Below are 13,122 nucleotides of genomic sequence, written 5' to 3'. Positions count from 1 at the left end.
ACCGAAACACCTTTTATTTACAAGAGTGAACTCGCAGTGTGAGCCGCAGCTGACCCCAGCCTGGCCGTGTGCTCCAAGGGCAAGCGGAGGCAGCGGGGTGGGGGCGGCGCTGGGTCTTCCTAATGCCTGCTCCCCGGGGCTGGGGGCAGGGGCAGGAGCTCCTTAGAGAGAGCTAGGCTTTGTCTGCAGACGGCCCTGCCAGCAAATTGTGTGATTCTGCCAATCGGTGGTGCCAACCATCCTGGCCTGCCCTCTTCCCTGTGGGGCTCAGGCCCCACCCCACCCCTGGGAAAACTGGTGACTTTTTCCCAGTCCCAGCTATGGCCTGGCCCGTCTGTCTGCCCAACAGCAGCGGAAGCCTCCGACTCGAGGAGGACCAACCAGGCAGCTCTCCGCGGCATGGGAGTGGGAGGGCCGGGGAGGCCTGGAGCAGGGCTGGGGACCGGAGACCAGCGGGAACGTGAGGCCCCACACAGGAGGTGTACACCACCCAAGACCCAGTTCAGGGCAAGGCTGTGAGGTGCAGAGCAGGGATGCCCTGCCCACAGGAGGCCCCAGGGTCTCGCTCAGCCCGCACCCCATCCCAGGAACGGCCTACGCGCCTCCAGGAGAGGGTCTGCTCGGGCAGGAATGCGGAGCCTCTCCAGAATGACCAGGGCCACACCCCACCAGGGGCCCTGCCCGCCCTGAGCGGTCCCAAGCAGAGCCTCAGAGCACAGCAGGGGCAGGCACAGCGGGCAGGGGCAGCTCCAGGGCTGGCGTCTCTGCGGCCTGGGCTGGGCTAGGCTTCCGGTGGTCCAGCTGCTCGAGCTTCTCTCCAAGCTGGGAATACAGCTCCTTCACTGCCTCTCCGCTCTGCGGGGGAGGCCCAGGGCACGTGTGTGTGTGTGTGTGCGTGCGCGCACACACACCCCCACACACACACGGGCAGGCCAGCACGGGGACACGCCCATGCGCAGGGTCGGGCCAGCACAGGCAGCGCAACCCGAGGGCGCAGGCAGGCGTGGGGGACACACCTGGCCTGTGGGCTCCAGCGCCTTCTGCAGCGCCTCCAGCTTGGACGGGGCCACCCGGTGGTGCAGGTGCAGCAAGAGCCGCAGGGCGTGCCGCTGCACGCTCTCCTTCCTGGGGGAGGAGCAGGCGGGCGGCGGGCGGCCCACGGGCCCCGCCCCCGGCCCAGAGGCCCCGCCCCCCACCCCACCCCACCCCTCTACCAGTGGCCAAGGACAGGACCGAGAGAACGCACCTTGGGGAGGCGGTGAGGAGGAAGCCGTCGAAGAGGCTGTTGCAGAAGTCCTCCAGAGCGAACTCGTCAGCCAGCAGGGCCAGGCTGCCCGTGAGCAGGTGCAGGAAAATGTCCCCGAACGCCAGATCGCCGAAGGTCTCCACTGCAAGCACAGCAGGCGTCCCCCAGCTGCCCCCACCTCCCCGGCCGGGCCTGAGCCTGAACCGACCCAGGCAGGCAGGCAAGTGCTGGGGGCGTCCGGCGGGCCTGGGCCTAACAGGGAAGGTCCCAGGGTGAGGTGGGGAGGGGACAAGATCCTGTCGCTGGGGTTCCGCCCAGCGGCCAAGGGGACTGGGGTGAAGTGGGCTCCAGCAGACACACAGTGCCGAGGCGGACCCCCCACCCCACCCGCCACAGCTGACGCAGGTCTCCACAGCCTCGCCTGGCTCACAAGACACTGAGGTGGGCACGTGGTTAGCGTGCCGAGGGACGTGGCCAGCAAAGCCACCGCCAGGGAACAGGTGCCCTGGATCCCCCGACACGCCCCATGAAGCCCTGCAGACCCCAAGACCTGAGGGGCAGCAGAAGTGAGCTGAAGGAAGGCCCCTGTCTGACTCCTGATCCGAACAGACCATCTGCACGAAAACATCACGCGACAACAGGGGAAACCATCAGAGCCTGGACCCCGACTAACCGCGCCACAGTCACGGCTTTGAGAGTCCACGTCCCATCAGGACACCTGCTGGGCTATTCCGATCTGGTCTGCTGGGGTCCAGGCTCTGTCCCGCCCGTCACTGAGGGGACGGAAGCCACACACAGAGCCCCCTGCAGGTGGGCAATGGGCCTTGGGCTTCACTAGCCTGCACTTGAGTTCATAAAAGACTCCCACCAAAAAAAACGTTTAAAAGCAAAGGGAATTTTTAAATACCGACACCCATTTTTACTAGAACCTTGCAGTAACAAAGCAGCAGCTTCCTCTCCAGAACTGGAGACCCGCACCCGCCCAGCGGGTGGGATCAGACCTGCACCCGGTCCATCAGGCGGGCGATGCTGAGACTCCACCTCCAGGATATCCCACATCCACACACACGCGATTCAACAAGAAAGACACAACAGTTCCCAAATGAGCAGGAAGAACTTGGTCAACCCAAGTTCCTAGAACCGTGCCCCTGGAAGGCTCCCAGCCAAGAACTCCCCCGCCCTGGAGAACTCCCCATGCTGATCCTGGAGCCGGCAAACTTGCCCCCCTGGGGTATGGGCCCTGCGGGGAAAGTTGGTCCACCGTGCCCCAGGCAGGCCCCTTAAGAGAGAGAGGTGGACGGCGAGAGGGCCAGGTCAGAGCCAAAGATACGGGAACGGGAGAAGCTGGGCGGATGAGCTGCCAAGGGGCCAGGGCCAAGGACGGGGTTTCTGGGAGCTGGAGGGGACAAGAAGGGTCTTCTCCGGGGCCTCCAAGAGGAGCAAGCCCCACCCACACCTGCTTTAGCCCTGAGAGACCCAGTGTAGACAGCCGGCTCCCAGAAGTGTAAGAGTTAATTAAGTTCCCGTTCATCAGTTGGGTGGTGGCTGTATAAAAACTGACAGCCACGACAAGCAGTCTCCTCCATAAAGAAAAGCCTGGAAGCAACTCGCAGCATTAGACCCGCCAGTGGCCACGTGCACGCTGAGCGCGCAGTGTCACGCCCTCTCCAGAAGCCACAACACCCCGACAGGACTGAGCCAGCAGAGGCCCTGCATCTGCTGTGTGCTGGGCAGGCTGGGTGCCCCCGACTGGCGCCCGCACCCTGGCTCAGCCTGCAGCTGGCTCCTGAAGGGCCCCCGGATGCCCCCAGCCTTCCTGGCTTGCAGGGCCCCTCCAGCGTGCAGAGCAAGGTTCCCAGAAGCCTCTCCGCCACCTCAGTGGGGAGCTCTCACCCTGGTCTAAGGGCTTGGGAGGCTCCGGGCCCCTCGCCCGTTGGGAAAGACGGCACCGGCTCTTGGGGAGCGCAGGCTGTGGCGGGGGCAGAGGGCGTCTGGGGAGGACGGCGGCGTCCCACGCCCGCACACTCACCGAGCCCCGGCAGCAGGCGCAGCAGCGCGTTCTTGTTCCTCTGCTTGGTGATGTGCAGCACGTAGTACAGCCCCACCTCGCAGGCCATGCGCTGCTCCTGCAGGAACCTGTGCCCCAGAGCCGTCAGACCCCGAGCGGCCCCGCGGGCCAGGGCCCTCCCCTGCCACGCCCGCAGCCATACTTGGTGAAGCTCTCCGGCAGCGTGTTTGGGTATGTGACCGGGGCCTTCTCCTCGGCTGGGAGCTTCTGATCCACGTTGAACGTGTGGTCGTCCACCACGAAGGACATGAGCATGGGCAGGAACCTGGTGACCAGCTCCACCTCCTGGGGCGCAGGCCCTGGAGCTGTCGCACGGCAGGCCGCCCCAGACCCCAGCCTCCGGCCACCCCCCAGCCGCAGGCCCGGCGCCCCCAAGCCCCACCCCAGGGCCCCTCACGGAGGAGCCCGCCTGACCCTGTTACCATCTTGGGCTCCTTGAAGACCTGGCTGTCGATCATGTCCCACGCGCCCTGGCCCAGCGCCAGCAGCCGGAGCAGCAAGAGGAGGTCCGGGCTGTCCTGCAGGGAAACGCAGGCCTCGGCAGCTCGCCCAGCGTCCTGCCCTGACCGCACCCCCCCAGGGCTCAGGCCCACGCGCCGTCTGCCCGGAGGGGGTGTGGGCTCACCCCAGGGTCACCCCCACACACGCCCCGAGGCAGCGTGCGGCTGGCCGGGCGCACTCACCCTGGGCAGCACCTCCTGGCCCACCAGCTCCTGCAGGTGCTTGACGGTACTCAGGGACAGGGTGTTGATGGCGAAGGGGTCGCACAGGATCATGGACAGGTCCCTGTGAGGACACGCCCACAGCGTCAGCCAGGGCGGCTCGCAGCCCGCACAGCCACTGGCCCGGGAGCCAGCCCTTCCTGCGGACCACGTCACCCCACGCTGGCCCCCTTTCTAAAAGCTCACGGCTCACAACTTTCCCTTAACGTGCTCAATAAACTGAAAGACCAAAGTTTTTTAAAAAAATTGAGGTCTCATTTTGGTCAAGGTTCTGATCCAGGCTCCACAAATTCAGTCAGGTTCTTTCAAGCCCGATCCCAGACCGGGGACAGGGGCCACCCAGACAGCACCTTGCCGGTAGCCAGACTGCCACCTCTGGACTCAGCAGGCCTGTCTGCTCACAGGCAGGCCAGCTCAGGTGCCCGGCCCGGCTGAGACACCACAGCCTCACCCCAGCAGCCAGGCCTCTCAGTCCCCCTAAAACACACGGGAAAAAACACCGCTCCCGATGGCGGCCACGGCGGGCTCGGGCGGACGCCCGCGGACAGACACCCACACCAAGCGGACCCTCACCCCAGGACTTGCTCCTGCCCCTTCTTCACTCCGTCAAGGAAGCCCTGCAGCTCGCGGGCCCTCTTGCTGTCCACAAACCGCTCTCGGATGCAAGCGTCCAGGCACCAGGTGAACTGCGGGGAGAAGGCAGGGTCAGGGCTCGGCCAGAGACCGCGCCTGCAGGCAGCTCACCCCACTGCCTGAGCGCTCAAGCCTGGGCTGAGCCAGGGACCCCCATCGCATGTCACCAAGGACCCGCTCGGCGTGAGGAACAGGACTGCACAAAGCAAACAGGCCCAAGGACCCACGTCTCCAGAGGCCGGGCAGTGCGAGAAAGAGGCCAAGTGTTTGTGTTCTGAAACGGGCCTTCCCGGGGTCCCCACTGCACAGTGGGCAGTGCCAGGTCAGAGTGTCTAACACCACGAAGCCCCTAGGGACGCCGTGGGGGGTCACACCGCGTCCACGTCAGGACAGGGCAGTGCGGAAAGGCCTGTTCCAGAACACAGAGCTCACCACGAGGGCTCTGGAGCAGGGGGGAGACAGACCCCAGGAAAGCAGGGCGGTGGGGCTGGCCCGGATGCTGTGGACAGACAGACCCTGCAGCCGGTGGGGGGGGGGGGGGGGGGTGGCGCCACAGGGCAGTGGGCCCGGGGTCGAGGGCCCCGACACTGGGTCCCCCCGCTGGGGGCCGGGACCACAGCGTCCCAGGGCAGGAGGGGGCCCAGGGGCGCCCACCTTGTGGCAGGGGTCCACGGAGCAGATGTCGCCGACGTCCAGGTCGTGCAGCGACATCAGCAGCTCGGCGCGCAGCGTGCAGTAGTGCACGTTGCGGGTGCGCAGGAAGAGCGTGCGCAGGAACTGCAGGACCATGTCGTACAGCTTCACGTTGCGCCCCACCATCCGCGTCAGCCTCTGCACCACCTGCCGGGACGCCAGGCCTCACACCCCGCCCGCCCCCTGCCCCCTCACCCCCGACCCGCAGGACGCCAGCTCACGCTGGGGGGCAGCGACTCTGGTTTGGAGGACGGTGAACCGTCAGGCACCGAGGCTCCTCTGAGAGGGCGTCAGCCCGGGCCCCAGACTCCACGTCGGGTCGGGCCTGCTGCGGCCGCCCTGCTCCCGCCTTCTCTCTGTGACCGACGTGTGACATCTAATGTGTGGGGTCCACCCCTCGGGAGCCTGAGGAGCCCAGGAGGTGCCCTGATCTCTGGGGTCACTGAAGAGTCCAGGCACCCGTGGCAATGAGTCAGTGCCCAAAACACATTCGTGCAGCAGCAAACGAATCAGAAACAGACACAGGAAGAACTCAAGGCTGAGAGCAGACAGAGAGCTGGCCGAAAAGGTCAGCCAAGCCACCCAGCGCAAAGTACACAGAAAAGACAGAAAAATCCACGTGTAGGGAGGGTGCTGCGATGCCCCTTGCCAGCCCCACAGACAAGCCCAGGCCTCCGAGAGCAGACAGGCGGGCATTCATGGGGGCGGGAGGGGGCTGGCCAGGGAGGCCCGCACACAGCCCTGCCCCGCCTCACCTCACCCTGGCGCCGGGTCTTGGGGGAAGGGCTGAAAAAGTTGTGCAGGACGGAGAGCTCCGTGCTGAAGAGCGCGCTCTCCTTCTCCACGATGTACTGCTTCAGCAGCGGGGAGACCTCGTCGCCGAAGAGCGCCTGGTTGTCCTGCCAGATCTGCCGCTTGACCTCCACGGCGCAGGCCCGGTACAGCTCCCTGTCGGCCATCACCAGCTTCAGCTTCTTCTCAGGGACCTCCATGATCGACAGGCCACCGTCAGCAGCACCCTGCCCTGGCAGTCTCCCTCGAGACAACCAGGCCTCAGCACCGCCACGGCAGAGACCACACCCATCCCAGCCCAACTGATGGGGACACCTGGGACCGGGCCCCCAGGCCACGGCGTGGGCAGGAACCTCAGACAGCTTTTCCCCAGAAAGGGCTTCACAGCCCGGAGCACATGCCAAGCTTCAGGGTCAGCTTGGCTCAGGGAGAAGCCAGCGCAGGGAACCGTGCTCCGAAGCTGTCTCTACAGGGACAGGCAGCTCAGGAGCCCTCCCCGGAGGGAGCCAGCCAGGCAGCTGTTACCTTGGGCAAGTGTTTCATGACACACATCACCACCGGCTGCAGAGACGGCATCTTCACCAGAGAAAAGCTCTTCTCCAGCAGGTCCTCCAGTTTCTTATACCTGGGAAAACTCCCATTACTGAGGAAGCAGCCACCTGCGGGTCCCCAGACTGGCAGTGCCACCGGCGTCACCGGCGGCCCCTTTTTCAGGATGGCTGTGTAGCCATGGGGAGGTGAGCGCTGCTAACTGGGGGTTCCTGGCTGGGGAGGGGGCTGCCTGTCTCACTGACCTTTCCTCGGCCTTCCCCTCTGAAGCGATGGCTGACACACGCTCCAGCAGCTTGTCCCGAAGCTCATCAAAAACCGACTGGTGGAACTCCAGCCGCGGCGTCCCGTGCAGGTCCAAGAAAGGCAAGGCCGACTGCAGGGAGGGCAGCAGCACGCCGTTCTCTGTCTAAGGAAGCAGAGGTCGGCGTTGCTTCCTCGGGGCGGCAAGAGAGACCTCAGCCGCAGCCGCTCGTGGTCAGGCGCCCTGGCTGACCCGAGCGCTCGAAGAGGCAGACAGAAGGGTGTCTGCGCCGCGCCGGCTGTGGCAGCAGACGCTGGGAGCCGCCCGCCGGCCGTCGAAGCGGCCCGAGCTCGGCGTGTCCGGCCCCTCTGCGCCGCGGAGCAGACGGATACGCCCGCTTCACACGCGCGCCTGCCCGCCCGGCCCCTCGCGCCAGCCCCACCTGGAACTGCTCGATGGCCTTGAGCGGCTCCGTGCAGTTGGTCAGCGTCTCCTTTAGGTCCTCGCCGTTGGCCACACCCAGGTCCTGCAGCCCCGCAAACAGGGCCGAGGCCCCGGTCCCCACCCGGCCCGGCGCGCCATCCCCGCCGCGCTCCCCCGGCGCCGCCGCGCTCGCCACGGGCCCTGCAGCGGTCCTCTCGCCCGGGCCGCGGGGGCCGCCGGCGCTCCGCTCCCCGGCGCCCTCCAGCTCGGCCAGGCCCGCCCGCGGCGCCGCTCCGCTCGCCCTGCAGCCGCCCGCTTCCGCTCCGCGCCGCCAGGTCCGCCCGCCAGCGGGCTCCCCGGAAACGCCGCCGACGTCGCGCAGGGGTTCCCGGGAGGAGCGCCGCGTCCCGCGCCCCGCAGAGACCGCGCGAAGGCGGGGCCCGGGGGACGCACGGGCCGCCGGCGAAGCGCCGCCCCCCGGGCCCGCCGCGCCCTCCTGCGCGGCCCCGCCCGGCCGCCCGGGCCCGGCTTCCGGTCGCCGCGCGGGACGCCGTCGGCGAGCGGCCCCGGGGAAGCGGGCGCGCGCCGGGCTGGAACGCCGGGCGCCCGTGCCGCCGGCGGGTTGGCCCGCTCCAGGAGATTCAGGACCGATGCTTCAGCGGGCGCGTTCTACTGAGGAAGTCTTGGGCCTTGGGCCGCGCGGGGGAGCTAAGCTCGCGCCCCTCCGCGTTAGAGGTGTGGAGTCTTAGCCACTGTACCGCCAAGTGGCTTTCGTTTAATATTGATTTGGTTGTGCCGGGTCTTTGCGGCTCGCAGGATCTGCGTTTTAATAATCATGAGAAACCCTTTTGCTGACCTTAGCGCCCACAGGACCCTCATCCTGGAATGTGGTTTCCTCCCTGTCCAACCTGCTGAAGCCCGCGCCGCAGAGCTGTCACGAAGACCAAACTAATGGGAAGTGCCTCAAAGCAGGACGTGCCTAGCAGAGGCCTGGGCACGCAGTGACAGTGCGCCAGCGGTGGCTGTCCTCTCATTGCCTTGAGCATCTAACCCCCTGACTAACCCGAAGTGCCAGGCCCTCAGGCTAAGGTCCAGCCCCGCTCAACAGCCCCCCTGGCAACACAAGAAGCCCGTCGAGGGCGGGAGACACTGCCTGCTCTGGAGCCTCCGCGGGCTCCCTCACTGAGCGTGCAAGCCCCCGGACTCGCACACAGCCCCCTCCCGTCCCATCAGCCTTGCGCCCTCCCAAGCTTGGCCGCACCAGATGTAACATCTGCTCCATTTCCATGTGCCTTTGCTTCCAAGGTTTGCTCTGCCAGAAATCCCCTTCCTGCCGCCCAGCAAACTCTGGCTCACCCTCGAAAGCCTTGCCCCAGAAGCCCGCCCTCCCCAGCCCAGCTGGGGCGTTGCTCGGTCCTGCCTGCTGGTCCCTCTCCCGGCTTGGAGTCCTAGGAGCTGCTGGCGGCGCACCTGTGAGCAGGGCTCCTCGTGCCTGACCTCGGGCCGGGTGCCACTGCTCTGACTCTGTTGCCCTCTGGGCTGCTGGTCAGCCCAGGGCCCAGGGCCACAGCCTGCAGTCCCACCGTTCTGATTCCCAGGGTGCTGAGGCTCGACCCACAGCTGGTTTGGTGCTGGGGGAGGTCCCAGGTGCATGGCGCTCATGCTCCCTTGTTCTTGGCTTCCCTGTGGAGAGGGATGATGCCAGCACCGTGGGGGTAGCTCTCGCGGTGCCTGTTGAAAGGGTTGAGCTTGGACAGAAGAGACAGAGGAGGGGTCTGGCCAAGGGCTTCGGGGACACGGGGAGGCCCCTGGAGGAGCTGGTGCGGGGACAGGAGCCACCTCAAACTGCAGGAGGCCCCTGCAGGGAGGCAGGCGTGGGGCCGACCCCTGGGCAGGAGGGCAGGGCGGTGGCGATGAGAGCCCATGCCAGGCCACTGCTGTGGGTGAGGCAGGGCCTCACGGTGAAGCCCAGGGCATCTGTTGGCTGCAGCCTGGTCTGCACGACCCTGGCTGTGCTCACAGGGTCTTTGGGCAGCTGCAGGGAGAAGTGGAGCCAGGCCCTAATGAGCAGGTCCTCTGGGCCTTCCCTGGCTGGGGAGCAGGCTGACCCCACCTCAGGACGGCAGCTGACTCCCACCTCCACCCCAACAGTTGACTCCTCAGCTCGGCAAGCAGCCCGACCCTTAGGAAGACCAGCAGCTGGATCCCTCCACTGGCTGGCACAGCTAGGTGGGGGCGTCCACACGGCCCAGAGACCCCTCCCACCAGGCTCAGGCTGCAACCCCAGCCACTCTAGAGAAGAGAGCACTGAAGGGAAAGAGAAGGGGACCTGGCCAGGGGACAGCAGACGCAGCAGGTCCGCTGCGGGCCACTCTGCAGGACGGTTCAGGGGAAGGGCCAGTGGTCGCCAAGCACACACAACTCGGACGAACCAACAGCACCTCGGTATATAGCAAGGGGATGGGCCCTCCTCGTCCACAGCTCAGAGGGGTTGGCTGGTCAGGAGCGTGGATCAGAAGTGCCCAGAGAGTCAGAAGCCCAGGCCGGGGGTGGGGGCACTGAGTTCCAGAGGGAGGCCCAGCAAGGCCCCGGGGGGCAGGGTTTCATGTGCCGACCCGGCGTACCCCGCGGGCTCTAGAGCGCACAGAAGGGGCCAGTATCGTGGCGCTTGGGCCTCCGCACGCCTTGGATGACCACCCCAGGTGCCGAGGGGAACCGTGAGCTGTAGCAGTCCTCCACGTCGTAGGCGGCCGGGCCTGGGGTGCAGGCTGCAGAGGGGAGGCGGGTGCAGTCACTGCGCCCACCCCTCCCACCCAGGCCCACCCCTCCCGCCCCCCCGCCTCCCCCCCACCTTACAGGAGCCCAGCCAGGAGGCCAGCAGGGGCGAGCGGCCCATGGAGAAGGCGGGTGGGCACGGGCCCTTCAGACGGCAGCCCGGAAGGATGTTGTAGGTGCTGGGGCCAGGGCCCGTCTCTTCCCCTGTGGGCGGAGGGGCCTGCAGGAGGGGCTGGGTCCCGGGCCCTGCGCCCCAGCCCTGCAGCACCCCCTGGCGGGCTCGGGCTTCAGGTGGCCTGGAGGCAGGGCGGCCCCTGAAGCTGAAGGCTGGGCAGGCAGGCGGGCTGGGCAGCTGATAGTCGGCAGGTGATGGCCACTGTGGGGAGATGCGGCTGATGCAGGCCTGCCCCTCGGGGGGGTCCACCCCGCCCAGGACCTGCCAGGCCAGCCCCCACCTTCTGTTCTCGGTTGAAGTCAGCTTTCTGGGTGAAGGGGCTTTCACTCTGGAACCACACGGTCTGCCACGCCCTGCGGCCACCGCCCTCTGCAGTGGGGACAGGGCCACAGGGGCGCCTATGGCCAGGGTCCCTCTCCAGGTGAGAGGGCGGGCGGTGGGGGGCGGGGGGAGGGGCACGCACCATGGGTGGGGTGCCTGCGGCCGATGCTGAAGTGGGGGTGTGGGGAGGACTCTCGCAGCGATGCGTCTGGCACCTGATACTTGGTGGGGCCGGGAACATGCAGGTCGGTCAGGATAGGCGGGCGTTGCTCCAGCACTGGCGGAACAAGCCCTGGGCCTGGGTCCTCCCAGCGGCCCCCACCCGTCCCGCCTGCTCCCCCGACCGGCCCGGGGCTGGGGAGCCCGAGCCCTCACTTACACAGCTCCCTCAGGTTCCAAGTGAGGGGCTCCGGGAGGGGGCTGGCTTGCGTCCTGAGCCCCACCTGGAGCTCCTGCACCGCTGGGGGCCACGTCTCCTCCCAGGCGGCCCCCAGCCCTAGCTCCAGGCCTGACAACACCGCAGCAGCATTGAGCCTGCGGGAGACACGAGCAGCCACCGTCCACGCAGCCGGAGGGCCGCCCAGGCCACTGCCCCCCAGCCAGCCCACCGCGCGGGCAGTTACTGGGAAGTCACAGGTGGTTTCTGCTTCAGGGAGCCATGGGTCCAGTGTCTGCCTCCATTGATGTGAAAATTTGCCAGGAATTTCACCGCCTTCTGGTCAAAATTCATTATCAGGGCCTCTGGCTCCCCTCCCCTAGGGACATCACAGGGCTCTGTGACCTCACCGACTGGACATGGGTCCCCCGTTGCCAGGGACCCCCTGGGAAGCACTGTCCAGCCCAGAAGTGACCCCTCCGCTGACCCACACGGTGGGTTGGCCTGGGTTCAGCCACAGCCAGCAGGCCCCAGTGACTCTCACCTCCACTGCCCTCTCTCCCTCCTCCCCTTTCTTGTTCCAACCCGTCTGATCTCCTGGACTTCTGGGTCTCCCGGGGCTCTGGGGCCCACTCTAATAGTGCTCAGGAAGGACTGAGGCCCTGGCAGAGGGTGGAGAGGGAGGCGGGGGCTGTGGGCTGCTGAGCCTGCAGGGCCAGCCGAAGGAGACATGGGGGAGGGCAGAGGGGACTCCCCAGGGAAGGGGGAGGCAGGCCTGGCGGCTCAGGTGAGGCTGGGGGACACTGTCCTCTGGGGGACACAGAGCCTGGACGTCATCACAGACACAAGGGCTGCTGAGGCTGAAACGCGAAGGCACGGTGAGGCCGGGTGAGCGGGAGTCCAGGTGGGCGCCAGGCCGCCGCAGTGCCTTTCGGAGCCGACCAGCTGACCCGCCCCCCTCCCCGGCCTTGGCCTCACCCGGGCAGCGCAGCCAAGGATGTCCCATCCCCCAGTCCCCCATGCACGCCCGTCTCTCCCTGTCCAAGGCCCCCCGATCCGGCGCCGCCGGGCCCGCCTGGCGCTCCTGTCGGTAGTGGTAGCGACTCGCTTGAGGAAACACACCTTTAATCAGGGCGAGGGGCTCCCCGCCTGCTCCAAGGTTGCTCCCTGGGGAGCAGCTCGGGTTCCCCGGGAAGAACCCTGCCTCGGCGGATGACACGCACACCTGTGCTCCGCGGGCCGTCTCCTCGGGACCGAGTGGAAGCAGCGGGTCAAAGCCCGGCCGCCGGCGTCCCCACGTGAGAGGTGGTCTCTGTGCTGGTGAGGTCAGGCCGCCAGCGCCCTCACTCGTTTAACTGAGGCTCTGTCCTCACTGTGGGCACGCTTCACGGGCTTTTCTGTTGGGTGTTAACTTCTCATGGGTTTGCTTTGGGAGCTTGTTTCTACCGATACCGTATCTGCACACAGCACTTGCTGCAGACACTTCCCCCACTCTGTCACCTGTCTCTTAGTATTGATTATTCTGTTGTTTGACATGTGCTTGAACCTGCTAACCGTCCTCTTTATGCTACCTGTCTTCATTTTTACGCTTAGGAAGTCCTCCCTACACACACCCCCCCCAAAAAATCAGGATTTGTTTTAAATGGAAAATAGTGACAGATCAGGAGACATGGGTTCGACCCCTGGGTCGGGAAGACCCCCTGGAGAAGGAAATGACAACCCTTTCCAGTCCTCTTGCCTGAGGAAGTCCCACAGACAGAGGAGCCTGTGGGCTACAGTTCCTGGGGTCGCAAAGAATTGGACTTGGTGACTTAAAGAGCAGTGCCAGCTCCAGAGCAAAGACCCCCGAGGACAGGGTCCCAGTGGCCCCCTGGCTCAGAAGGCTCGCTTGCTGAACCTCGCGGCGGTGCCTCCAGAGTGGCCAGCGCCTCGTGCACGAGGAGGGGGCTCACTTAGCCTCACCCCGAGGGGCTGCTTTTCACCAGGCTCCCGGCCTCCTGCGGGTTGTGAGCGTCCTGGCCGGGGCCTGCCCCTCTCTACCCAGGGGGCTCCCCAGTGTGACAGCCCCAGCCTGTGGCCCCGCCTTGAGGCGGGAGTGCTCACCA

General features: G+C 66.6%; 2 protein-coding genes across 2 annotated transcripts; both read right to left on the bottom strand.

Annotated features, from left to right (window-relative positions):
• Positions 1 to 9,032, bottom strand: NELFB (negative elongation factor complex member B). Its single transcript, XM_052648306.1, has 14 exons — positions 8,954 to 9,032; positions 7,390 to 8,000; positions 6,949 to 7,112; positions 6,680 to 6,779; positions 6,118 to 6,348; positions 5,324 to 5,509; positions 4,610 to 4,722; positions 3,998 to 4,100; positions 3,737 to 3,832; positions 3,457 to 3,599; positions 3,276 to 3,382; positions 1,247 to 1,388; positions 1,017 to 1,125; positions 1 to 855 (listed from the first exon to the last, which is right to left on the bottom strand). The coding sequence occupies exons 1-14, from the start codon at positions 9,030 to 9,032 to the stop codon at positions 709 to 711; spliced, it is 2,331 nt and encodes a 776-aa protein (XP_052504266.1). The 3' UTR covers positions 1 to 708.
• A 972-nt stretch (positions 9,033 to 10,004) lies between these two features.
• On the bottom strand, positions 10,005 to 12,598 carry STPG3 (sperm-tail PG-rich repeat containing 3). Its single transcript, XM_052648305.1, has 8 exons — positions 12,589 to 12,598; positions 11,839 to 12,334; positions 11,265 to 11,396; positions 11,021 to 11,175; positions 10,784 to 10,918; positions 10,601 to 10,689; positions 10,227 to 10,521; positions 10,005 to 10,138 (listed from the first exon to the last, which is right to left on the bottom strand). The coding sequence occupies exons 1-8, from the start codon at positions 12,596 to 12,598 to the stop codon at positions 10,005 to 10,007; spliced, it is 1,446 nt and encodes a 481-aa protein (XP_052504265.1).
• Positions 12,599 to 13,122: the final 524 nt, after the last annotated feature.

Source organism: Budorcas taxicolor, chromosome 11, assembly GCF_023091745.1.
Source record: "Budorcas taxicolor isolate Tak-1 chromosome 11, Takin1.1, whole genome shotgun sequence".
Lineage (NCBI taxonomy): Eukaryota > Metazoa > Chordata > Mammalia > Artiodactyla > Bovidae > Budorcas > Budorcas taxicolor.
This window is presented reverse-complemented; position numbering and strand designations above follow the sequence as displayed.

Coding starts and splice junctions, on each gene's coding strand:
- NELFB (XM_052648306.1), bottom strand. CDS start 9,032: ATGAGCGCCATGCACCTGGGACCTCCCCCAGCACCAAACCAGCTGTGG. Junction 6,349..6,679: donor TCATGAAACACTTGCCCAAG/GTAACAGCTGCC, acceptor TCGATCATGGAG/GTCCCTGAGAAGAAGCTGAA. Junction 5,510..6,117: donor AGACCCGGCGCCAGGGTGAG/GTGAGGCGGGGC, acceptor GCGTCCCGGCAG/GTGGTGCAGAGGCTGACGCG.
- STPG3 (XM_052648305.1), bottom strand. Junction 10,919..11,020: donor TTGGAACCTGAGGGAGCTGT/GTAAGTGAGGGC, acceptor TTGTTCCGCCAG/TGCTGGAGCAACGCCCGCCT. Junction 10,522..10,600: donor ACTTCAACCGAGAACAGAAG/GTGGGGGCTGGC, acceptor ATCTCCCCACAG/TGGCCATCACCTGCCGACTA.